General features: G+C 37.7%; 3 protein-coding genes across 3 annotated transcripts in view; all 3 read right to left on the bottom strand.

Moving 5' to 3' along the window:
- Positions 1–24: 24 nt before the first annotated feature.
- On the bottom strand, positions 25–6,254 carry LOC132133043 (long-chain fatty acid transport protein 2-like). Its single transcript, XM_059545720.1, has 10 exons — positions 5,631–6,254; positions 4,167–4,376; positions 3,053–3,211; positions 2,833–2,957; positions 2,163–2,357; positions 1,992–2,082; positions 1,574–1,772; positions 1,400–1,497; positions 636–766; positions 25–531 (listed from the first exon to the last, which is right to left on the bottom strand). The coding sequence occupies exons 1-10, from the start codon at positions 6,103–6,105 to the stop codon at positions 355–357; spliced, it is 1,860 nt and encodes a 619-aa protein (XP_059401703.1). The 5' UTR covers positions 6,106–6,254; the 3' UTR covers positions 25–354.
- Positions 6,255–7,489: 1,235 nt separating this feature from the next.
- LOC132133712 (long-chain fatty acid transport protein 2-like) lies at positions 7,490–14,509 on the bottom strand. The gene is made up of 10 exons (XM_059546631.1): positions 13,923–14,509; positions 11,749–11,958; positions 11,433–11,591; positions 10,745–10,869; positions 9,949–10,143; positions 9,751–9,841; positions 9,442–9,640; positions 8,775–8,872; positions 7,845–7,975; positions 7,490–7,753 (listed from the first exon to the last, which is right to left on the bottom strand). The coding sequence occupies exons 1-10, from the start codon at positions 14,386–14,388 to the stop codon at positions 7,577–7,579; spliced, it is 1,851 nt and encodes a 616-aa protein (XP_059402614.1). The 5' UTR covers positions 14,389–14,509; the 3' UTR covers positions 7,490–7,576.
- A 2,396-nt stretch (positions 14,510–16,905) lies between these two features.
- Positions 16,906–25,127, bottom strand: part of cep152 (centrosomal protein 152) — a 29,227-nt gene continuing 21,005 nt past the window's right edge. Inside the window, exons 16-29 of the mRNA XM_059546633.1 lie at positions 24,929–25,057; positions 24,680–24,815; positions 23,982–24,167; positions 23,473–23,727; positions 21,471–21,602; positions 21,013–21,389; positions 20,013–20,190; positions 19,786–19,849; positions 19,556–19,711; positions 18,968–19,061; positions 18,777–18,859; positions 18,101–18,257; positions 17,920–18,026; positions 16,906–17,841 (exon numbers count right to left, since the gene is read on the bottom strand). Of these exons, the coding sequence (XP_059402616.1) occupies positions 17,090–17,841; positions 17,920–18,026; positions 18,101–18,257; positions 18,777–18,859; positions 18,968–19,061; positions 19,556–19,711; positions 19,786–19,849; positions 20,013–20,190; positions 21,013–21,389; positions 21,471–21,602; positions 23,473–23,727; positions 23,982–24,167; positions 24,680–24,815; positions 24,929–25,057 (2,806 nt within the window). The 3' untranslated portion in view covers positions 16,906–17,089. The remainder of the gene's footprint in view (positions 17,842–17,919; positions 18,027–18,100; positions 18,258–18,776; positions 18,860–18,967; positions 19,062–19,555; positions 19,712–19,785; positions 19,850–20,012; positions 20,191–21,012; positions 21,390–21,470; positions 21,603–23,472; positions 23,728–23,981; positions 24,168–24,679; positions 24,816–24,928; positions 25,058–25,127) is intronic.

Below are 25,127 nucleotides of genomic sequence, written 5' to 3'. Positions count from 1 at the left end.
TCAGCAGAAGAATTTTTCAACCCATAAAGCAGTGGCTCTCAAATTTAATTTGAGTGACAAATTTGCGCCAAAATACCATAGCATTTGAACAGTTATACTATTACATAAAGTATATTTAGTGTATCACAATCGTATTGGTCTATTTAACGCTCTTACAAGTTGAGATAACAAATGAACATTATTAAAAGGTTGCACATGTTTATGCACTTCATAAAGTATTAATGTAAAACAGTTGACTGTACTGGTCTGTAAAGTTTCAAATAATTCACAGTAATCACTTGTTTTCCCTGAGATTAGTGGGCATTACTGGTTAGTAGATTTCAGAGTTGTACTGTTAGCTTATTCTATGGATTTTTACAGTTTAATGTCCTGCGACAAGATCGACTTGTGAATTTCTTGAGAGAGTGGAATGTACTTCTTTTGCATCAGGTCCAGAAAGTAGAGAGGATCTTGTATTACGTTTGGGTCAAAGCCCTCCTCCACCAGCTTCACTTTCTTCATCTTGAAAGTTCCTGTGACTTCCAAGGAATTCTGTAACACAGATTTGGCATTGAAGAGTATCAGAGAGCAAAGCTGACATTAGAAGAGGACAGAAGCCATCTACCAGCAGGATTCACAGAGGGAAGGCATCATACCTGAATTCGGATGAATCGAGGTCTGGCGTACACTGGAAGATAGTTTGCCAAAACACTGCATGTGTTGTTGCAGTCAAACTCTATGCCCTCTTTCAGTTTCACAGCTGCCATTCCAATCCTTCCTTCATGACCTGAAGATACAAGAGTGCCTTAAAACAGATAGTTCACCCACAAAAATTGTCATTTACTCAATCCAAAGCTGTACAAGTTTCTTTCTGTTGAACACAAACAAAGATGTTTTAAAGAATGTTAGTAACCAAACAGTTTCTTATGACCTTCATAATTTGTTTTCCATATTATGGAAGTCAATGGAAAACATTTGGTTACCAACATTCTTAAAAAAATAGGATTGAAATCTCAAGCCGTACATCCTGAATGAGTTTGGGCTAATTTTTGTAAGTAATGTTGTAAGTAATGAATTGTGGCTCGTAAGTCATGAACAGATTTGATCCAAAGTGTGAATCGGATTCAAATTGCTAGAAAGATTCAAATAATACAGCCTTCCTGTAGCTCAAACCCAAAGTCACGGGTTCAAGTCCCCAAGGAAATCAGCAACTTGAAGGCATTATTAGTCGCTTTCAATAAAAGCATCTGCCAAATTAATGTAATGTTAATAAAATAAACTGACTCATGAAGTGAATCATTCATTAATAAAACTATACTGATCAGTATATGAACCATCAATGGAATACGCATCATGAAACCCAATCAATTCCCAACCTCTTCCATTTTAAATCATGGTTATATGCAGATATAACATCTACCTTCAACTTTGACTCCATACACATTGGCCTCCTCAATGCAGTCCACCATCATGAGAATATCTGCCACCTCAGTTGTAGCCACATTCTCACCTTTCCACCTGCAATTAACAAATGTTAATGCAATGCTTGAAACTCTTAAGTGTGCAAATGATGGTTCAGCTGAAGCTCCGCTACCTGAACGTGTCTCCAACTCGATCATGAAAGTAGACAAAGTTGTCGTGGTCGATCCTCAGCAGATCTCCACTGTTGAAATACAGGTCTCCTTTCACAAAAACGTCACCGAGTCTCTTCTTCACCGTCTGCTGCTTGTTCCCAGCGTAACCGATAAAAGGGGTGTGTTTCGTGATTTTCCCAACCAGAAGGCCCACCTCATCTACAAAACAATATCAACAATTGTATGACTAAAGCTGCACATGTAACATGTTCAGTGTTAAACATTAACTTTTTATGACAATGTTTTTTAACAAAAGGTCAATGGGACTTAAGAGTCTTAAAACCTCAAATACTAGCCTAAACAAACACCTCGTACTATCTTTACTGATAAATAAAATGAACTATAAACCCACATAATTAGCACTTGACTTGCTGTTACCTTTTCCGACTGGGATACACAGACCCTTGGCATTCCTGACCGGCTCTTCTTTCTCAATGTCGAACTTAATAATGGAAAAGGGGAAAAACACCTGCGGAATACAATGGCAGTCAAGCTGACTTTGCACACAAATGCCTTTCTCAATGCTAAGAAATATGTATCGTCACTCACGTTGCTGAGAATATTGATACGACCGACCACTCCGACTTTATCTGTGTAATTGATGAAGCCGACATTTCCTTCAGTGGCGGCATAGAGCTCTCGGACATGAATGTGTCCGAAACGGTTTAGGAACTCTTTCCAGACATCGGCTCGTACGCCATTTCCAATGGCAACCCTCACATTGTGATCTCGGTCATTGTCTTTCTGCAAAGAGAAAACACAACATCCTGGTTTGTGGTTTTGTCTTTGCACTGTCCCAAAGATTTCCAGCACTAACTCTAGTTAGCCACCTTATAAGGGAGCATGCTAACAGTCATAAAACCTCACCAGTGGCTGAATCGGACCAAATAGTGAGGCCATACAAATAGTGCTCAAAGAGTAGAGCAAGCGAAACCAAAGTTATGGGTTCAAATCCCAGGGAATGCAAGCTCTGATAAAATGCACTATACTTTGAATGCAATGCAAAAAGTAACCTACATCTTGGAGGCCCTGGGGTTAAGTTAACATAAAATTTTCATTTTTGGGTTAACGATCCAAATTGTGCTTCCTACCTTTTGAACAAGTCTTCATAACAGAAGTCTAGGCCGCTAACTAGGTATTGGTACAGAGCTAACGACAGCTCAAAGCCCTGAAAACAAATTCTAAAGAGAATCTCCACACAAGACCTATGCTCTTTTACCTTTGGCATATTGCAGAGGTAGCGCAGTGTTTCACCAATGTACTGCATTACAGTTATGTTGTACTTCCTACAGTCGTCCCAGAACTGAGAGGCGGAAAACTTTCTCCGCAGAACCACAGTGTTTCCTGGAGAAAATATTAAGATGGAAGCAGCACTATATAAAACCACCAGACAAGAATTTAGAAATATAAAATGTAGCATAAAATATAATTCATTATACCTCTTTCAATGGATCCAACAAGTCCGATGAGGAACCCGGCACTGTGATACAGAGGCAGATTGATGTAGAATATGTCTTCAGACGTCACTCCACACACACCCTGGATGAACGACGAAGCCCAGACCCTCTCATGGGTCACATATGCTGCTTTAGGAAGACCTCCATGGACCAAAATACCAAAGTTATTTAGGGATCCATATTATATGACTCCTAAAGAGCTGAATATATATCAGTGACCATACACTGCTGTTCAAGTTTGGGATCAGTAAGATTTGTTTTACATTTTAAAGAAGTCTCTTATTCTCAACAAGGCTGCATTTCTTTGAACAAAAATACGGGGGGGGGGGGGGGGGACGTAATATTGTTGAATATTAATACAATTTAACATAAGTGTTCTTTTTTTTAAATATACTTTAAAATACAATGTATTGATGCAATCAAAACTGAATTTTCAGCATCATTACTCCAGTCCTTTAAAAATCATTCTAATATTCTGATTATTTTCTCATTCTGATTTATTATTAATGTTAGAAACTAATTAATTAGAAATTAAATAGTTTTTGCTGTTTATATTTGTTTTGTTTTTTTTGGAACCTGATACTTTTCAGGATTCTTTGATGAATAAAAAAGTTAAAAAGGACAGCATTTATTCAAAATAGAAATGTTGTAACAATATTCACTACTGTTCAAAAGCTTGAAACGTGAAAGAAACGACTTTTATTCAGCAAGGATGCGTAAAACTTTTCTATTGTTTTCTATTGTTACAAAAGGTTTCTATTTTGAATAAATGCTGTTTTTTTTTTTTACTTTTTTTATTCGTCAAAGAATCCTTAAGTATCACAGATTCCATATATAGTAAATTAAAATAGAACACTGTTATTTTAAATTGTAATGATATTCCACAATATTAGTGTTTTTCCCCCTGTATTTTTGATCAAATAAATGCAGCCTTGATGACATAAGAGACTTCTTTAAAAAGTAATACAAATCTTCCTGATCCCAAACTTTTGAAGGGCAGTGTATATTTAGCATTAGCAGCATTAGCCTGCTTTGATATGCTATTCAATGCAATATATCAATAAACTTTACTTAACCCACTAAATGTGGCAGATACCTGTAGTGCCAGAAGTGTAGATATACAGAGCAGTAGTCATGATATGGATGTTGGACCTGAGAGACGGGGACAGCGGCTCTTCTGAAGCTTTGGCGATGGCTTGACCGATACACTGAATGCCATCTGTAGTGCACTCGTCTGACAGAAGGTACACCATTATCCCCTTCTCTTTCAGTGCTGGCAATATCTCCTCAACAGCATCACGAAGCTCTGCGAGAGGAACACTTCACTGCTAAACTCTCCAGAAACTGACACACATGTATGATTATGATGACATGTTTCACAGTCTGATTTTCAATATGATATCTGATTTAAACCAAATCTCTGTTAACATTGACAAAAACAGTTTCTGATATCATGAATACGTCTGCTCCCAAAGAAGCAGGTCTGTTTTCACATGCACAGCACGTGCTTGAGTCCAATAGGCCAGCAGTTCTCAATCCTTTGTCTTATGTACCCCTTAAACCCATAAGCGGGGCTCAAATAGTGCTTCATTATGTTCTCATATTATCCAATGGATAATACTTTCAAATTGGGAAGGGAGTTAGCCATTTTCCATGAATATGCTAGACTTATTGGTAAATAACTAGAGGATTAACAAACTGCAGTAAATGGTAAAGCTATTTTAGGCACAAACCTCTGTTTATGGTAATTTATTATTAAAGTATTATTAAATAAAAAATTTTTATCTGTGATCATGCAAGTACAGCTCCTATCTCTTTCAACAGGGAAACATCAAATTCTCGAAAAACCTAACGATTAAATCCCAGTGTGAATGAATGATTGATGTATTCATAAACATCATTTATGTTTTAAAAAGGGGGCGGAGAACGAAAGAAACCAGGTTTAAGAAGAAACCCAGCTCCCGACCAGGTTATGTTCATACTCACAGAGTAAGTTATCATGGTAATGTACTCTCTTTGGTAGGCCTATAAGTTATCTCTCTTTCAGAAGCGGGCTTGACTTACCCTGCTTCCTCAGGTTTGACAAACCTTCCATTCTGAAACGGAAAACCACGAGTTTCACACATTTCAGGGTTAACATACTCCGAGTTAACTTAACCTTCTTTCTGAAACGGGCCTCTGGTCATATCACTACGCGCAGGACCTATATCGTATAGCGGAAGGATGCCAGATAATCATTTTACTAAAAATAACATGCTTTTTTATTATTACATTTTTATATTGTTGCCCTTAATATTTTTACATGCAGTAACCATTTATATTTGAAATAATATAGCTGAAACCCTGCTAGATGTAACGAATATACTCAGTAATTAAAACGCTGCACTTAACAACGCCCTTTTTAATTGTAACTATATTGTAGCCTAATATGACCTCTTCTACTTCATTGCGTAAGTAACTTTCTTTTGACAGTCCCACTTTTAAAAGTAAAAATTCCTGTTTTACAGGTTTAAGAAAGCAAAGTATTTCTCAAAAGTAGTCACGCATGTATAGATCTCACCAGCAGCTGCTATGAGCACCTTCGCGCCGCAGCAGGAGAAGCAGTGCAGCAGTGATTTGGATCTGATGTTGAAGTTGAGGAGTGCAGCGGGACAGCCGAGCTTCGCCAGGCCGAGCCAGGTCCACACGAAGCAGGGCTCGTTCCCCAAGAACAGCGCGACCGTGTCCCCTTCTCTGAGCCCAGCCTCCGAGCGCAGCGCGTTCGCTACTCTGTTACTCTCCTTATCCACCTCCTCATAAGAGTGAGTCTTCCCCTCGAAATGAATGAACACTTTACGCGGGTGTTTCTTCACCGCGTCCAAAAAGCAGTCCACAATACTATAGAATGGAGTTTTCCTTTTGTATACAATTAATCGGATCCCGCATCCAAGCGCCCTGTACATATACACGCAGTCCTGGAAAAAGTATGGGAAGAAAGTTTTGAGCAGCGCGGGGAGAAGAGCCAAGCCCGCGAGGAGAGAGATCCACACATACATGTTTACTAGAGACTGATAAAACACTGGGGTATGTTTTGAGATTAACTATATGCCATAGCCTGACACCCCTTCCACAGTCTTAAAATCCATGGGCCACATTCTCGAAATACAAGTTCAGCCCTTTTGGGGCTCCAGAGAGATATTTTATCATTCTGTTCCACCCCCTACTGGAGAGCCTTGTCGGGTTGCCAGATCCTCAATTAAAGCTGTGCATTGTTTACACAAGATTTTAATATGAGAAATGCATTCTAATAATGAACTGATTTGTTGTTAAGCTGTAGGGATTGAACGTCTTTAAAGAAAATTATGCTGAATTTGTTTTTAAAGACATTGCTCGTAATTTCATTTGTGTGTGTGTGTGTGTGTGTGTGTAAAAATTGCATATTGCTAGAATATTTTCATGTTATAATTGGTAAGAGTCTTTTAAGAGTATTATCCTTCAATCAAAGATTTTAGATAAAGATTTTAGTTAAAATTAACGTTTTGTTCATTTCTTTGTTGCCACGGTTGTACACTAAACTCAACTCAGGTCCAACTCAGTCACATTATTATTCTTTTTTTAGCAGACTCAAATTACACAAAATAACATTTGAAAGCATATTTTTGGGCTCCCCAGTTTACAGTAGTTAAGCACTGAGGGGGGGGGGGGTCTTTATTGTTTTCATGCTTAATTCCATGCAGTGGCACTAAATAATTATATGTTTGTTTATTTCTTTCTTAACGCCAATCAAGCATCTATGGCTGTATTCATGACAAGAACCAGTTAAACGAGTCGAACCATACTCAAGTCTTGTCTTTACACACACGTTCAGAGACAATTTATAATGTCCAGTTAACCTAACCCGCATGTCTTTGGGCTGTGGGAGGAAATAAATAATTATATACTAGGTAGGTCATCATATTATAGGAACTTATTATGTGAGCTGATATTCAAATTATTTTATTTTGTATTTACACAACTTCTATGAAAAAAAAATAAAAAAAGATTATATATATATATATATAATTATTATTATGGTAGAGAAAATATATTTTTATTGCAAGAATATTTTAGACTCACAATATGGCAACCCTCATCCATTCAGCCTTTGAGACATGAGTGAGTGGGAGGGTTTCTCTGGGAACCAATCATATTACAGCAAACTCTTATGAAATTATTTGTTCACTGCAGACTAAGGGGAAATAAAGTACCAAATTCTTAGAGAGACTTTTCAGACTGACAATGAAGTACTTTTGCAAATTGTATTGTCTTTTTAAACAATATTGCCAAATATTAGTATGATACATAAAAACTTGTAAAAGGATCTTTTGAAACATGCACTATAAGCAAAATTACATTTTTTTACACCACAATTTGTTGAATTTATAATAGTCTCTGGCATATATATATATAATGTAAATTTAGAATCGGGAACAAATAAAAGATCAGATTTTGTCATCATGAATGATAACAAAGAACAAATACTGCTCTTCACAATCTGAAGCGTCCGTCCAGTATCGACTGAAACGTGTCATGTGTCAGAGGTCTGTAGCTTTTCACAGTCTCATCTAAAACAAACAGAGGGTCTGTGATTACAGCAGGGTTGAAGCCCTCCTCTACCAGCTTCCCTTTCAGCTGTTTGAAGGTGCAAGTCACAGCCAAACAATCCTGTAATGAGAAATCCTTTAACTAATTGGGTACGTAAATATTTGAATAGTACCAAGGGATCATGTATTTAGAAAGAGTATTATGACGTTACCTGAATCCTTATGAAACGTGGTCTGGCATAAGAGGGGAGGTAAGTGGTCACATGACTAAAAATGACTTCAGGCTCAAACTGATGGTCTTTCTTTAGTGTGATGGTAGCCATTCCTGCCCTCCCCTCATACCCTTCAAATACAAAAATTTAATAAAAAATACAAATCAACAGCATCACTAATAAGGGTGTGAATATCACCAGGATAGTTTTTAGGGATAGTTAACCCCAAAATGAAAATTTGCTGAAAATACACTCACCCCAAGGCCATTCAAGATGCAGATGAGATTGTTTCCTTATCTGAACCTAGAGATACTGAGAAATCTATCATTACATCACTTGTTCACCAGTGGATCCTCTGCAGTGAATGGGTGCCGTCAGAATGAGAGTCCAAACAGCTGATTAAACATCACAATAATCCACAAGTAATACTAGTCCATAATCCATAATAACGCTTCCTCCATTAAAAAAAAAGTCTATCCTATGTTGTCCTCTAACATCAAAATCCACCCTCATATTTGTTTTAGATCTCTTTGTACTGTTTATACTTGTAAACAGTGATTGATCTGTGCATATTTCTCTCCTGATTCAGAGGAGATGGTTACACTGGAGGAAGCAATATTTTGTAATGTGTTAACAGATTTGTTTCTTACAAACATGCAGCTTTTTGCTTCCCAAGACATTAACTGATGGACTGGAGTGCTGTGTATTATTATGATGTTTTTATCAGCTGTTTGGACTCTCATTCTGACGGCACCCATTCACTGCAGAGGATTCACTGGTGAGCAAGTGATGTACTGCTACATTTCTTCAAATCTGTTCCTATGAAGAATCAAACTCATCTACATCTTAGATGTTCTGAGGATGAGTACATTTTCAGCAAACTGAAATCTCAGCATGAAATGTTTTAAAAGGAGTAAAATAGCATTGAACCTGGAACTGTAACGCCGTATGTGTTTGCTTCCTCAATACTCGCTGCCATAGTCAGGATGTCAGACACTTCATTAGTGGAAACATTTTCCCCTTTCCACCTGAGATGAAGAGGACCATGCATTTAAGATTTGGCTATTTGATTGTAATGTTAAAGCTGTAACTTCTGCTTAAAAGTATAGAAATAGGGTTGATCAATTAAAAAAATTTAGGAATCAACTTCGATTCTGATTCCTGGTTCTAGAATTAATGGAATCAATGTGGATTTCAAATCTTTTATTTATTTAATTATTAACATTAGAAGAATATGTTCACTAAATCTTGCTCTGGCTACATGATAAACTGTAATGGCTTACATCCTTATATTTTATATTCATCCTAATATTCCCTGATTATCAAACACCTAGAACAAATCTGTTTGAAATAAAACATGCAATACAGACACTGATGCACATTGTAGGAAACTTGTCTAAGATGGAAATGAATTGGACTTCTCATCAGTATTAGTGAGTGACTGTCAATGATTAGCTCTGTTGAACTATTAAAAAGGAGTCAAATCCCTTTGATATAATCGATTCCAAGCTTTGGAATTTAAATGAAGTGCAACCTTTCCCAATGCCTTAAAATCAAATATTTTTGCAAACAACTATTTTAAATGGCATTTCTTCACCTAAAAGTGTCGCCCACCCGATCCTGGAAGTAGATGAAGTTTTCGTGGTCGTTCCTGAACAGATCTCCAGAGTTGAAGTAAATATCTCCCTTCTCAAACACATTGTAGAGTTTCTTCTTCTCTGTCTGTTTGGGATCCCTGGCATATCCAGCAAATTGGGCCTTCTGGGTAATCTTTGATACTAGTAGGCCTGTCTCACCTGTATAACAATTAATGACACATTCTTATAAGTAAAAAGCTAATAATTTTGCTTTATTTGATCTATTTTTTGCATACAAACATTCTTGCTCAGAAGAACATTTTACTTGCCTTTAGCTACTTCTATGCAAAATCCATCTGCGTTTCTCACAGGCTCCTCGTGTTCTTGGTCAAACTTAACCAATGCATATGGATAGAGTTTCTGAAACGACATGTTCAGACAATTTCAAGATGTTAGAACAGCTTTCATTTCTCTAACTTGATGGATTGCGAGTAAAAGAGTAAGAAACACTTTCAGAGTAAATCTACCTTATGAAAAAAATTCACTCTACCGATGGCCCCCATTTTCCCAGCATAGTTCAAAAAGCCCAAGGTTCCTTCGGTTGAGCCGTAAAACTCTTTGATGTCAACATTTCCAAATCTGTTCATGAACGTCCTCCACACCTCTGGTCTGATCCCGTTCCCAATGGCCATTCTGACGTTGTGTACTTGGTCGCTAACACGCTTGTAAGAACGAGAGAACAAAGATAAGAAAACAAAAACTAAAAGCTTAAAACAAAGCAGTGCAGACGGTGGAGTGGAGAGTGGGGTAAAATGTGTCACCAACAAAACTGTGCATTCATGTACAGCTGCCTGTGATTGAGAAGATTATATAAGAATGCATTACAACAACAACTAAATTAATTTTGTCACGTTTGTCAAAAACTCACCTGTGTTTCAGATGCCTCAGGTAAATTGTCACAGTAGTGACAGTCCTTATTGCATCCAAATGTCTTTGTTTAACCCAATAAAGGATCTTTATTCTTTTCTATTAACATAAAATATTTCGAATCATATAAACAACTGATTTGAGTTAATGTTTTTATTTGATGTAAACGGTTCAGATATTCCAGGTGATATGATTCTACATACACTACTGTTAACTTTTTCTTTACTCTGTGGCCAGTAGGCAAGTTAAAAAGATTGGCTCATCTTACCCCACTCTTCATTATATACATCAGAGGGCAACCAACATGGCATTCTTTTCAACAGTAGATGACAAAAAATAAAATAAAAGAGGAAGATTCTGTGGTTAGCCGTTTGGCTTCTTAAAATGTTCTAATACCTTTGGGGTATTGCAGAGGTAGCGCATTGTTTCTCCAATATACTGTATCACAGTCACATTATATTTCCTGCAGTCATCCCAGAACTGAGAGGAAGAAAACTTGCTCTTCAAGACAACAGTGGCTCCTGAATACAAAACAAACCAAAGCATAAAACAAAAGGGAAAAAGCCAAAACCCATGTACACATTCATAAAAAAGCAAATCAAAACAAAACAAAACGTAAGTCAGCATCCATGAAAGCACATATAAAACAAATCAACATCTATGAAAGCACATGCAAAAAACAAAACAAAATCAACATCCATTAAAGCATGCAAAAGTACACTGGTGCTGTCAAAAGATTAATCGCATCCAAAATAAACATTTTTGTTTACATATGTGTGTACTGTGTATATTTAAATACAAACACATGCATGTATATATTTAAGAAAAATATTTGGTTTATTCATTAAATATATATATATATATATATATATATATATATATAAAAATGTAAATATTTTCAAAATATATACTGTATGTGTGTATTTATATATACACAATAAATATACACAGTTCAGAACATATATATTATGTAAACAAACTTTTATTTTGGATGCGATTAATTTTTTGACTGCACTAAAATACACAAAACAAAACTTTTTTTTTTTGAATTAGCAACAACAACAACAACAACAAAAATCTAGACCTCTTTCAATAGCCCCACCGAATCCAATGCCGAAGCCAGCACTGTGATACAAGGGAAGGCAGATGTACACCACATCATCAGACTTCACACCACAAATGGAAAGAAGGGAGGCTATGGCCCACAACCTCAGCTGAGCAATCACTGCTGCCTTAGGAAGACCTGCAGGGCACACGGCTCATGAAATCCACCGCTTCACTCACTTATTAATTAGAGATTTGTCATTTTCCTGACACTTTTATGTATTCTCTCTGGTGCAAAATCATCTGCAGTCAAAAACAGAGTACAGTAACACATCAGTCACTGAATCCAGTCTTACCTGTTGTGCCAGATGTGTAGATGTACGCCGCTGGGCTGCTCAGGGTGATGTTGGCCCTCAGGTCTGCAGGAATCGGCTCATCTGAGGCCTGCGCGATCTTGTCTGTAAGACTCTCCATTCCCTCAGTGGTCACATGGTCAGTCAGTATATAGACAGAGATGCCCTGCTCTCTCAGAGCGGGCAGCACCTCCTCAACAGCATCCTGCAGTTCTACACGAGGGGGTTTCATTACATTAGGTGTGCATTACACTATTTTAATGCACAGCTTAGAGGCAAAGAATAATGGAAGCATTTATCTGCTATGGGATAAATGAAAAAGGTAACAAACTTCTCAATTCTGTCTTTTTTTCTCACAATTCTGAGTTTATATCTCACAGTTCAGACATATTTTTTTCAGACATATAATTGCATAATTGAAAAGTCTGAATTGTGAGCTATAAACTCACAACTGCGAGAAATAAAGTGTGAATCGCAAGAAATAAAATTTCAGTTCTCAGATAAAAATAGTTGCAAGAGATTTTAAAATAACTTGCAATTCTGAGAACAAAAAAATGTCAGAGTTGCCAGATGTTAACTTGCAATTGTGAGATAAACGTGCAATTCTGAAAAAAACTGTGAAAAGCTTTTTCAAGCATAAACGGTACCCAAAATGCCCGAGAACAGAATTTAAAGTGTAACTAAAGCCCTGCTCAGAGCCTGACTCCACCCACTGACAATATTTGAAAAATGCTGAAAAGTGGGCAGATCACAGCGGAGATAGAGGGGACGAACCTAGGGCGGGGCTGAGCGAGCGCGGCGTGATCCTGAGACTCGCAGTGACGGAGTGATTGACAGTTGCTGTCAGAGACGCTAAAATGGAGAGTGACTGTAGTGACGCAAGTAGCTTTGCAACAGAGCGATCATTTGAGGTAGAGGACTTTTCTCCCCCACTTTCACCTGAAGTGGAGGGTGTTGAGGTGTCTGTTCATATCAATTCGAGCCGCTGGCTCAAACTGCGCTCTTAACTCCCGCACCGCGTCGCTTTTCAGCGCGAGCTGTGTGGAGAAGCCCATTTCCACCTCCATTGCGTTGGAGAAGCAATCCCGTGTAAAATGCAGTTTGCAAACTCGAGCTCTAGGCGGGAACTTGCGGTCTTCCAGGCCAAGTGCATGCAACCACTGGCGCTTAATTTTAAAGTCTGCTGGTAAACTATGCAGTCCAGCAGTGCTGTCGCAACCAGCAACACACCTCCGTACCATCCTGACCACTGTACTAAATACAGATAAATCTATGCTAACTTGAAGATCTAAATAACTATATAATTGCTATGCTGAAAGATGCTATAATAGTCTACTCTGGTCGTTACCAATACTCGCAATTCCAGCTCCTGACTCACTCCAGTGATTTTGATGGTTTTATGCTGCCAAGGGCAAGGGCGTGGTAGCTCGTACCAAGGGGCGTGGTGAGCTGGAAACTGCTTACGTCACCTGCCACCGCTTACGTCACTTGCCACCGCAACATCCAATAGGAAAAATCAACTGCAGTAGCCACCGTTCAACCTGAAGAGGGCAGCACTCAGACGTTTTTACACCATATATTGTAGAATTAAAACACTTTATACTCAAATGTCAAAAAAGTTACTCGAATCAATGGACAGCACTATAAAGCCCCATTCTTATAGATCAGTAACTAAAAAAAGTTGGTTTAGGGTTTAGTTACTCTTTAAAGAACAACTTAAAGAAAGAAAACACATTCTGTCTGATAGGGGCCAACACCAATATGATCAAATAACACCAAAGCCACTCATTTTCTTCTAAAGAAAAAAAAAAAAGCTCTTAAAAAGTTCTTGAGAAAAGATTAGAACTTATTAAGGACTTTCAGGAACTGCACTTAAAAGGAATTCCAAGACGTTCAAAAGAATGTTTGTTCCTAAGAACTGTTTTCTTTTAATAGGCTGAACAAAGTGTTGAGTTTAAAATGACTTGCATCTCAGCACACACTGCACTAACTTAGCCAAGAAACATACAGACGTTTGGGTCACTATAGTTACATTTAAATGTTAATAACAGTGTTGTTGAGACAGACAGGTCAAGGACATCACAGACACTATGTCAACAGTTTTACAGTGAATACAGTTACTACATCAAACATTGATGCATCTGACAAATAAAAGTTCGCAGTGGAAGAGACAGTACCTGCAGCAGCTATCAGCACAGTGGCCCCACAGCAGGTGAAGCAATGCAGAAGACATTTGGATCGAATGTTATGATTGAGAAGAGCAACAGAACATCCGATCTTGGCCAAAGCCAACCACATCCACAAAAACATGGGCTCATTTCCCAGCAGAAGCGCAACTGTATCTCCTTCGTGAAGATCCGCGTGCTTCAACAAACTCCTCGCGATCTTATTACTCCGTTTATCCGACTGCGCGTACGAGTGTGTCTCGTCCTGGAACCGAATGAACGCTTTGTGCGGGTTCTTCTGAACCGAATCCAAGAATCGATCCAGTAAGGTATAGGGAGGTCTGGATTTGAGATATTTAGTCGTACGATATATAGCTATTGCTATTCGACGCGCGTATGTGGCCTCTTTGATAAGGTAAGGATAACGGAATCTTAATGCAAATAAAAGTAAAATGGCACTTACAATAAGCCAAAACATTATGAGATCAGATTCCTTTCCACTAAAGTCTACTTTCTAAAAGAGCGCAGCGTTTAGATAGAAAGTGTAGTGTAGGCGGTGCCTCGTTTTGTGGGAATGGACACAGACTGGAGCAGATAGTTGAAGAGAAATTGATAAACAGACAACATTTGAACAGTTCGCGACGCTATAAATTACAACACTGTAAACACGTAGACAACCCTGTTGGCATATTATTTCTCTAAATGTTCTACTCTTCTAAGAAATCAGCCGTCTGTCATCCTGTTTTGATTCCCCCCCTCATGTCTCGCAGAAATTCATAGGAACTCAAATGATGTTAGCCACGAGTCAATAAATTATAGCACAATTGCCCATTTTCGCCGTGAAATGTCCACCCTGTTATGTTGTAGAATGTGGATGTTTGTGGAAATTTCACAACGTGAAAGAAAACGGTTACGCTTATACCTGCATATATATTATATGCATTTAGCTGAGATGTCATGTTAATAAATAGTTAATTACTATTTTAATACATCATTTACCATATATTTAATGATACTAATGAAACAAATGATATTTGTGATATAGTGCATACAGTAAAGAATCGAGACAACGATTTGATTCCTTCTACTTGACCCATAATTCAGTTTAACTACTTTATAAATTTTATTGTGATAAAAGCAAAACATTTTCAGTAAGCTATTTAAAAAAATAAATCTTAAAGGGATAGTTCACCTAAAAATGTAAATGAGATGTTTATCTGCTTACCCCCAGGGCATCCAGGATGTAGGTGACTTTGTTACTTCAGTAGAACACAAACGAAGATTTTTATCTCAAACCGCTGCAGTCTATCAGTCATATAATGGAAGTGAATGGGAATCACGAATTTGAGAGTAAAAAAAAAAACAAATTAAACCCTGCAGCTGTGACGACACTTTGATATGTAAAGATATTAAATGATCAGTCTGTGCAAGAAACAGCAGTATTTATATAGTTTTTTTTTTACCTGATTCACAGCAGTGTCCAAACTGTCCTGAGCACGTTCGCGTCTTAGGGGCCGTTCACATGTCGCACCTAAAAACGCCTCTACAGCTATGATCAGCTGTTCCTTCATCTTAGCTGAGCTTTCAATGTTGTTACGGGAAAGGATGAAGCTGATTGGTTGTTGTTTTTTACGTGACCTTCAGTGCACTTGCGACATACTGAAAAGCTGAAATGATTATATCTCCATGCGGCACGGACATGCCTGGAAAAAATGAGCGCATTGCTTCCATTATGAGCACGCCTGCCTACATTTGATATAATTAACTTGAGCGTGCAAAAGACGCGATATGTGAACGGCACCTTTTTCTTCAACCACCACATGATGCGTCTTATTCTACTTCCATTATATGACTGACAGATGGCAGCGGTTGGAGTTAAAAATCTGTTTGTGTTCTACTGAAGAAACAAAGTCACCTACATCTTGGATGCCCTGGGGCTAAGCAGATAAACATAACGTTTTCATTTTTGGGTGAACTATCCCTTTAAGACTTTTTTTTTTACAAACATCCTATGTATGTTTTTCAAGGTAACACGCTTACCAAAAATACTTGGTAAGACTCTTTTACAGTGTAATTTCTTCACATTACATATATTTACTATATTAATAACAGTAAATTATGCATATTTACAAGCAACTTACCGTAAAAACAAACCCCAACTCTATAGTAAGTGCATGTTAATTAATATTAGTCAATACGTATGACTAATTACACCGTAACATGACTTAATTTCTTCCTGGGAAGACAAAAATATTAGACAGAATATTTCAGCCTGTCACCATTTAGCCTTCTTCAACAAAGTCACACGAGATTAGAACCACATGAGGGTGAATAAACTATGACCCAGTTGCCCAATTTCCCTTCAAAAAGTCAACCATTTACCATAGCTTTTGTTTACTAAAAATTATAACAGAAAATAGGTTATTTCTAAAAAAAAAAAGAATAATATAGAGCATTCATTTTGTGTACTGCAGTTTTAAAACATCTAAATCATGTCAACCCTGTTACCTTTATCCAAGCCTATATAATATTTATTAATTTAGCTTAAAATAGCCTGATGTTAACGGAATAGACTGTTAATATTAATATTATTTTACACTTAAAACAATTTTCTTGATATTTCACGTGATTCATAGTATAGTGTACATATCAAGAGTGTATATCTGATAGATACACTATTCGTCTCATACTTACAATTTTACAAAAATACATTATTAAACCCAACCTCATCTAAACAAAAAAGTTAACTAACCCTAACCATAATTCATAGAATGACCCAGGTGATGTATAACAATAATCTTTGACCTCGTTTTATCTGCCAGCGGACTTTGATTGGAGGCACAGACAGCCTGAGGAATAAACTGCAGTCAAGTGTCTGGAATGTAAGATGATGATAAACTGTCACTTTGTTCTTTGTGTTTTATGCAGCATGTGAAAAATTATGATTTTATTCATTATGGAAGCCTACATTTCTTGGCAGATAACAGAAAAACAGTTTAATTAATGTAAAACTAGGTTGCTTTATTAAGTTAAGAGCTAACAAATTCATTCACGGACAATACAACTGCTAAGACCTTTGGCTCAAACAAGTACAAAAACAAAACAAACAAAAAAACATTGCACAAGCTTAACTTTTAAATACAAAAATATGTTTGCTCAGGCACAAACCAATCCAAACTTCATTTCTGAGGCAGTGCCAACGGGCTGTCGAACCCACTGTCCTGCTGACGCACTTTCAACTCTGAAAATATGCTCTTTGGACACTTTTTCTGGACCCCATGTCCCTCAGATCCAGGGACTGGCTCTCTGTGTTTATTTGTTCTCCTGTCCGCACACACATCGGGTTTAGAGTAAGACCGAGGCTGAACAATCTCCTTGTACATTGTACCATCAGATTTCTCGCCGATGGAGCTTCCAAAGTCCAACCCGCCGTTAACAGAGAACGGCTTCCCAGGCTCTGGACAGGACGAGGTCAGGTGAATGTTGTTGATGAAGTTGGAACCATTACTGGTTAAACTCCAGTCGCTCGGGCCATCATCCCGAACGGGAGCTTCTTCCATCAGGAAGGGCTGGACCGATGATGGTTCTCCAAAACCCTCCATAAACATTTCCCTGCTCTGTTTTCTCAGCGTGACATTAGGTGTCATAACATCACGGTTTAAAACTCTAGTGTGTGCAAAGTGTGTGTGCCGAGTTACCTGAGCAACTGTGAAAGTGTCTTTAGATCCACATATCACTGCAGACTTGAGAGAATCTGCATCGAGGGGTTTAGGTTTGATGCCTTTCTGTTTAGCCGATATGGATGTATAGTTGGTGTCCGTTAGATTGTGGAACTGATGGATCTGTTTGTCCTTACCATCCTTGAGGGCTTCAGCTCCCAGGACTTTAGCAGGAGACCCGCTGGTTTCAATGTCCGTTTTGTCTGATCCACCTAAGCAAAAAACAATTTTCCCAGATTAAAGTGCTTGTTTATGCTACAAATGAAGACTTGATTGAGTTGAGGTTTTACCTTGAGTGTTCTGGGTTCTCGAAAGCTTGCGTTTGGCCACCGGGGTCTCCAGGACTTTGGCCATGGCGGCCAGTTTACTAGCAGCATTTATGATTTTCTTCTCAGCTCTGGAGACAGAACAAGAGCAGAATGAAAACCCAATCATAAGAACAGAGAGAAGCTCATTGGTGGTTCGTGGTACCCTGCGGCCTGGCCTCCGTCCTCCAGCAGCTCCTGTAGGCAGGTGAGGTAGCTCCTGCGCATGCGTCTGGCCGTGTCCTGTCTCTCCCTCAGGACCTCAGTCCTGATCAGCTCTGCCGCCCGCTCCTTACTCTCCTGCAGGTAACGCAGCATGTCACCTACAAACACATCAACAAATGAGCAGAGGAATTGACTTTATTAACTATTTACTAGTAAGTTAGGTGGGGTGTAGATAACAATGTTCAAGCTACTTAAGCAAATATAATACAAATAAACAAATAATAATAGATTTTTTTGTGTTTAAACAATAAATTGTTACTGTAAAATCTAGATCATTTTAAAAAATAAATTTAGTTTGCAATATAGTTGCTTAAATTTAAAAACATATTTCTAAAGGTATTGCACCAGTGTTTATTTTAGCTTTTACCAATACTTTAGATTACTTTTTAATTTTATATTTTCCATTTATTTTTGTTTTTCTCATTTTGATAATATTTTTTAGATTTTTATTCATTTTGATTTCAGTTTGATGAAAATGAGAACTGTTTTCTTGGCAAATAGCTGAAATAAAGGAGGTTAAATATTTCTTATTTTACTTAATTTCAGTTAACTTTGATTTCAATTAACATTTGTTTTATGATTTTAGGTTTTATAAAAACACACCATCAGTCACTCACCTTTGATTTTCTCCACTGCTTTCATGTATTGGTCCTTCATTTCCTCAAGACCTGCTTGAAGATTCTGCCGGCTGATTGAACCCCTGAAACATTGATGAAGACCATTATTGTTTCTCTAAGACCCACTGCACTCGTAGTCAATGATGTGCTCTTATGAAAGAAATCAAACAAACTGTGAAGTGTTTACAAACCCTGAAAGTGCATCTGCATTTGAGGTCTGTTTCAGTTCCTCAAGGGCTTTGAGATGACCCTGCTGCTCCTTCTGCAGGGCTGCCTCGTGCTCATCTGATTCAACATTAAAAACAAAAGATTAAACATTTCTCTTCCACATGGCCAACTGATAATAATGTGATACTAAACTGATAATCAATCAAATCATATATTGAACTAAGAAATCAAACCCCAAAAAATTTAATTAAAATTAATTATTCAGAAAAAAAAATCTAAATATTTTTTCATAGCATTCAAGCTTGTTTCTGCCACTTAATAATAATTTAAAAAATCCTCACAAATACGTGATATAAAGATGTTTTTTTTTCTGAATAACGTATTTTTCAGTTCAGTTTCTCTCTCACAATTCTCACCTAAAAACTATTCTGAGAAAAAAAAGTTGCAATCACCTTTTTAGTGGTGGAAACGGGCATTAATAAAAAATGACAAAAGTACATAACAAAAGGAAAACCTAAAAATACAAAAATGAAAACTCATTCAAAATTATAGGAGAATTTCTTTATAGACTTAGACTTGACACTGCAGACGCTCGGAGTAATAAGCAGCACCTTTCATCTTCTGCAGGGTGTTTTTGTGCTCTCGAACGCTCCTCTGGAGCTGCCGACAGGCCTTCTCTAGATGTCTCTGGAGCTCCTGATTCTTCTTCTGGAGTTTGGCCAGAGACTCAGCACATTCACTCTGCTTCCTCTGAGCCGTCAGACCTGCTGCAGGGCGAGGAAGTGTGAGGAGGAAGAGCTGCTGATCCAGCAGAGTGTGAGGTGTGAGGTGTGAGCCTTACCCATCTCTTCCTCGTGGCGCTCCTGGGCTTCCTTCAGCACACGTCTCAGCTTGTCTTCGCTGCTCTGGAGTGTAAGAAAAAGAAAATATTTAGTGTGTCTCTCTGGGTGGAGACGGATGATGATCTAGAGACTCTATAGATATGATGACTATCCTTGAGTAATAAAGTGCAAACTCTCTGGGTGCAGCTGTGCTCACTGCAGTTTGTCTCAGGAAGCAGACACACACCTGCTTGGCTTGACTGAGTGATTCTCTGCAGATCTCCCAGACTCTGCATCTAATGGTTCTTGGTGCACTGCTGAGCTTCAGTTCTTCTCCACTCTCTCTCCTCTCCACTGCCTCCTGCAGCACCTCCTTTAGATCACGGAGCACCTCCTCCAGCACCCGCTGCTGCTCCTGCTGCAGTCTGCAGAACAGTGCTGCTTTAAAACACCAGATCTGATACTGCATTCATTCATTAACTCAGGTTTAGAAGGTTTGTGTTCAGGAGTCAAAAGGTTTTATCCCTTTTATGCTCCAAGACTTTGCATCTGATTAAAATGACAGCAACTGTTTACACTATACTTCACGATACATAAATATAAAAAGTACTACTAACATAAAGCTGCACAAAGTATAAAAGTCAATATTAAATGTTACTGATCATTGTACTATTACAAATGTTTATAAATCGATTGCAAAATTAATTTTTTTCGTATTATATATATTTATATTATGTATATTTATTATTATATAGATATATACATTGTCATTATTACAATACAGCATTAAATATTAAACATACATTATATATATATATATATATGTATATCGTTGTTAGTGTTAATTAAAACTTAAAAATCATTTTCAGTAATTGATATAAAGTTGAAATAAAATCAAATATAAATAATAGTTGAAAAACCTAAACTTTAAAATACTTTACAAGAAAAAGAAAAACCCTAAATTAAACTGAATAGAGAGAGAAACAAATAAATCTAATAAAAAAAGACAAAAGCACATAACAAAATTACTAAAGTGATAAAAAAAAAAGCCCATTCAAAATACCAATGAACATTTAATACAATTGAAGATAAATAATGATGCAATAACAGAAAACTGTATTCAAGATATTTGTAGTGCATACTGCATATTAGATGCTAGGTTGTTTTGTTGTTGTTGCTTATTGGGTCACGTCGAAAGGGCCCTGCTTAAACCAAATTCTGTTCTAGCTTGCCCGATTATTATTAACCTGATCTCTTGTTGATCTCTCCACTCCTGCTCCTTTTGTTCGAGAGTTTTCTGTAGCTCTGTGTCTCTTTGTTTGTCAGTTTGCTCCAGGTTCTGCTCCAAGACGGTTAGTAGTGTCTGCTTCTGCTCTGTCTGGAGCTGCGCCCTGAGGCGGGACATCTCCTCCTGTTTGTTTCTGATCCAAACGTCTCGGGCCACAGCCAGCTCTGCTTCCACGAGGCCAGCCTGCTCCTGACACACACGCTCCAGTCGGGTGCTGAGGGTAAGCGCTTCCTCCTGGAGCTCAAGGTTTCTCCTGTTACACTGCTCCAGTTCAGCGCATTTGGTGTGGAGCGTGTCCTGCCATCTTTCCTCCACTCCCTTCACAGCAGAGGACACCTGGGACCAAGAGGTGAGTGTGTAGCAGTTCAGAAAATAAATCTGAAGAAATCATTTCACAATCATCACTACAAGAAATACCTGTTCCTGGACACGCTGCTGTTGAAGTCGCTCCCACTCATCTTTCTCTGTCTGCAGGCTGCTTTTGTACTCTGGGAGGGAGGTCAAGTCCTGGAGCCATCGAGAACGAGCCCTTGATATCGCACCTTCAACCTAGACAAGGCAGAACTGATTAGAAACTGTAAAACCTGACAAAATGAGATAAAAAAAACCTGGAACGGAAAAAAACTAAGCAAAAATATGCAATTTTGTACAGTATTTACACGGCCAAAAAGTAAGATGAATTTAAATTAGATCTTTTTAACTCTATAGCAGACCACTTTCATAAAATTCATATAAATATCAGTTGTCAGTCTATTTGCAATGAAATACAATGATAACAGAGATGATGATATCTAATACTCCATTTTAACATGAATTTCTAAATAATGATGCATGGATAATCAGGTAAACCAAAGTAACTTCAGTCTAGTAAGTGTTCATATTATGAAATGTTACTAATAAGAAAAGTTTTACAAAAGTTTTCACAAAAGACAAGTGAACCAGCCCGAAGGGGGACGTTTTCACAATTACAATAAAAAAGACTTTTAATTGTAAAAAATTATTAATAACATTAATCAGACGACAGAAGGCTTATAGTAGGGCTGCACGAGTAATCATATTTTAATCTCGATAACTATATCCGCCTTTCTCGATTAATTAAAAATAATCGTCACGATATTGGCCGGCTCGTTATTTATCCTAAAACGTGTTTTTAATTTGGCATTTGCGTTAATGTGCATTGCTAACAAGTCTTCACTAGCGTTCATGCTTGTGGTTGCCAGATGTGAAACACTTAAATCCCCAAAGCAGAGCTTTGCTCCTTTAAGGATACACTTTCTGCCCGGTGTTTTATTTAATTTGTACAATCTGGCAACCCTGTGCACGCTCACTGATGGTGGAGCAAGTGCTGATGATGATATGAAAACATACGAGTTTAGCGATCTGCACTGTTTGTGTTCCCAAATGTGCCATGATCAAACTTTCACTGAGTTTCAATAAATGCGCTTTTCCTACCTGTGACAATACAATGGGGAATTGTTGGAATTTATATATTTTTTTTACCAGTTTTCGTGTTGAAAATGGCATGGCAATGTTCGTTTTCAGTGTGTATTAACAATCTTTGAGCAAATTTACTGTGCGATCTGAGTGGCTTTTTCCCATTTGCGAACAAATTGTCTCTTAGAAAATGTAATGTGAATACAGATGACAAAACACTAACCAAAACCATGAGTTTTGTGTTATCATAGTTGGTTAAATGAAGTCAGTGTATAGTCAGTGGAGGTTGGTTAAAGAACACATTAAATGTTATTGCATTACCCTGCTGAAAAAAAAGCCTAAGCAGGTTGACTGATTTTAGTTGTTCATCCAGCCCGGTCTTTGTTGGTCAAAGTGGTCAGCAGGCTGGTTTTAGCGGGGTTTTGACCACTTCCTTGGCTGGTCAAGCTTGGAGACCAGCTTAAACCAGCTATGTTTAGGCTGGTTTCAGCAGGGTTTTTTTTTCAGCAGGACAGAATAATCGTTATTAATAATCATGATTATAATTTTAATCAAAATAATCGTGATTATCAGTTTAACCATTATCGTGCAGCCCTAGCTTATAGTAGAATGTGTGCAACAGGCTTTTCATAAAAGGTTTAATCATGTAGATCATTTTGAAATTGTCTTTGCACTGAACTTTTTCAATTTTTCAACCAAAACCATCAAAATAGTTTTGGAGGGCCGAAATCATTGACCAAAACAGTGATGTCTTGTGGAAAGACATAAAAAAAAAAGCTTGTAAACAATAAAGTCACATTGACCTCCAGGAAGGCATACAATGTCCATAAACTAGATAGTCAAGAAAGAAAAAAAGTAATTCCAGAGAGAAGCATTTTTCTACATATTAGCCCTATATTAAATATACATGATATTTTTACTGATCCTGTTGTCTTCATTATTTAATAAATTAGTTTTCACATTAAGGGCTGTAAATGGGTCACACCTGTCGTGTGATGTCATCAGTGTGTCTCTGCTGCATCTCTCTCTGAGCGTGTCGTACTGCGTCCTCCACGGCTCTGTCCCGGGCCGTCACAGCCTCCTGCAGCAGGGTCTCCCTCTGAGCGCTGAGCCGGACCTCCAGCTGACCCGCCGGCTCAGAGAAGCTGGTCTGACACACTCCCTCGCTGGTGTCTGACTGCCTGACCTTCCTGACCTCTTCCTCAGCCTCCTGTAACCTCTGAGCCCAAGACTGCTCCAACTAGCAGAGACAGACAAACAAGAAAGACAAACCGAAGACAAACAGAAAAATAACATCAAAACACAGATAGATAAACAAAGGTACAGTACAAAAATACAGGCAAAAGATATGCAGACAAACAGATAAAATATATAAAAGGCTAAATATAAGAGCAACTCACCTACATCTGAACTGCACAACAGTCACTTTTAGTAAGACTCTGGCTTTGCACCGAGTAGAAAGATCATTAATGTAATTGGCTCATCATCACTAACCGTCTCCTGCTCCTGCTGCCAGCTCTTCCTGGCTGTTTCCAGCTGCTCTCTGACCCGCAGCTCAATCTCAGCCTGTGTCTCTGTCTTCCACTGGGCTCTGAGTCGAGACACGTCCTCCTGATGCTGACGCTCCAGATCAGACCTCAGTCTCTCCAGAGCAGCCTCGCTCTCCTCTCGCCTGCTTAACTGAAACAAGAAACATGATCAAAGGGCTACTGGCTCTCAGAAGAAAACCTGTTCCCCTTAATAGACAGTAATAATAACAACAACAATAATGATAAATATGAATTAAATAAATATTAATGAATTGATAAAAATGTATGCATTGATTAAATATTCACATAAAAATAAATAAATTAGTTCCTAAAAAAAAAGTACAATAATAAAATTACATTTAATCACTAATCAAATAAATATTTAAATAAAGACAATTTAATAAAATAAATTCAAAACAAATAATTTAAGTCAATAAATTAATCCCCAATTAGACAGGGAGGATCTGAACTCATGATATAAAAAAAATTATATAAACAATAATTAAATTAAACAATTATAAATCAATAAAACAAGTTAATAAAACTGCATTGAATAAATACATTTTTTAAATAAAAATTAAATATATAAAAAAAATAATTAAGTACATTATTAAATTAAATCAATAAATTAATTAACTTATCTATTCAGCGTCTAGTGCTTACCTCATTTTCTATCAATCTCCTCTGTTCTTCTAGCTTGTTTTGCAGATTTTCCTCCAGCTTGTCCTTCTCTTTGCAAACAGAAATGTAGCATTCCTGCACAGCTAACACCTCTTGACTGAGACTGGCCAGCTTTGACCTGTGGATGGACCCAGAGTTAATAAAAGCCAGCTTCTGCATACTTTATGAAGATTATAATCCATTATGAAGTTTCCCATCATTTTGTTTAAAGGTGAAGATGTGGTGTGGTACTCGAGCTGTTGGATGTGTTGCTGATGCTGGCTGGAGAGTTGCTCTATGTGAGCCGTGTGCTCCTGTGTGAGTTCCTCCCGGACACGATTCACCACGTCATCCCTGAACTGCTGCTGAGTCCTCTCATCCCTGCACACACACAGCATTTTACATTAAGATATGAATAAGTAGATGCACTATTAGTGTCTGTTTCTATCAG

The sequence above is a fragment of the Carassius carassius genome, chromosome 50 (assembly GCF_963082965.1).
Source record: "Carassius carassius chromosome 50, fCarCar2.1, whole genome shotgun sequence".
NCBI lineage: Eukaryota > Metazoa > Chordata > Actinopteri > Cypriniformes > Cyprinidae > Carassius > Carassius carassius.
The sequence above is the reverse complement of the archived record's forward strand: the minus strand, read 5'-3'. Positions and strand labels throughout refer to the sequence as shown.

Excerpts from the sequence above, each read along its gene's own strand:
- LOC132133043 (XM_059545720.1), bottom strand. The coding sequence starts at position 6,105 with ATGTATGTGTGGATCTCTCTCCTCGCGGGCTTGGCTCTTCTCCCCGCG. Across the intron at positions 2,358-2,832 it reads ACCTCTGCAATATGCCAAAG|AAAGACAATGACCGAGATCA; the intron begins GTAAAAGAGCAT and ends TTCTCTTTGCAG. Across the intron at positions 2,083-2,162 it reads GTATCAATATTCTCAGCAAC|GTGTTTTTCCCCTTTTCCAT; the intron begins GTGAGTGACGAT and ends TGTATTCCGCAG.
- LOC132133712 (XM_059546631.1), bottom strand. The coding sequence starts at position 14,388 with ATGTTTTGGCTTATTGTAAGTGCCATTTTACTTTTATTTGCATTAAGA. Across the intron at positions 11,959-13,922 it reads TGTGCTGATAGCTGCTGCAG|AACTGCAGGATGCTGTTGAG; the intron begins GTACTGTCTCTT and ends CCCCTCGTGTAG. Across the intron at positions 8,873-9,441 it reads CGGGTGGGCGACACTTTTAG|GTGGAAAGGGGAAAATGTTT; the intron begins GTGAAGAAATGC and ends TCTTCATCTCAG.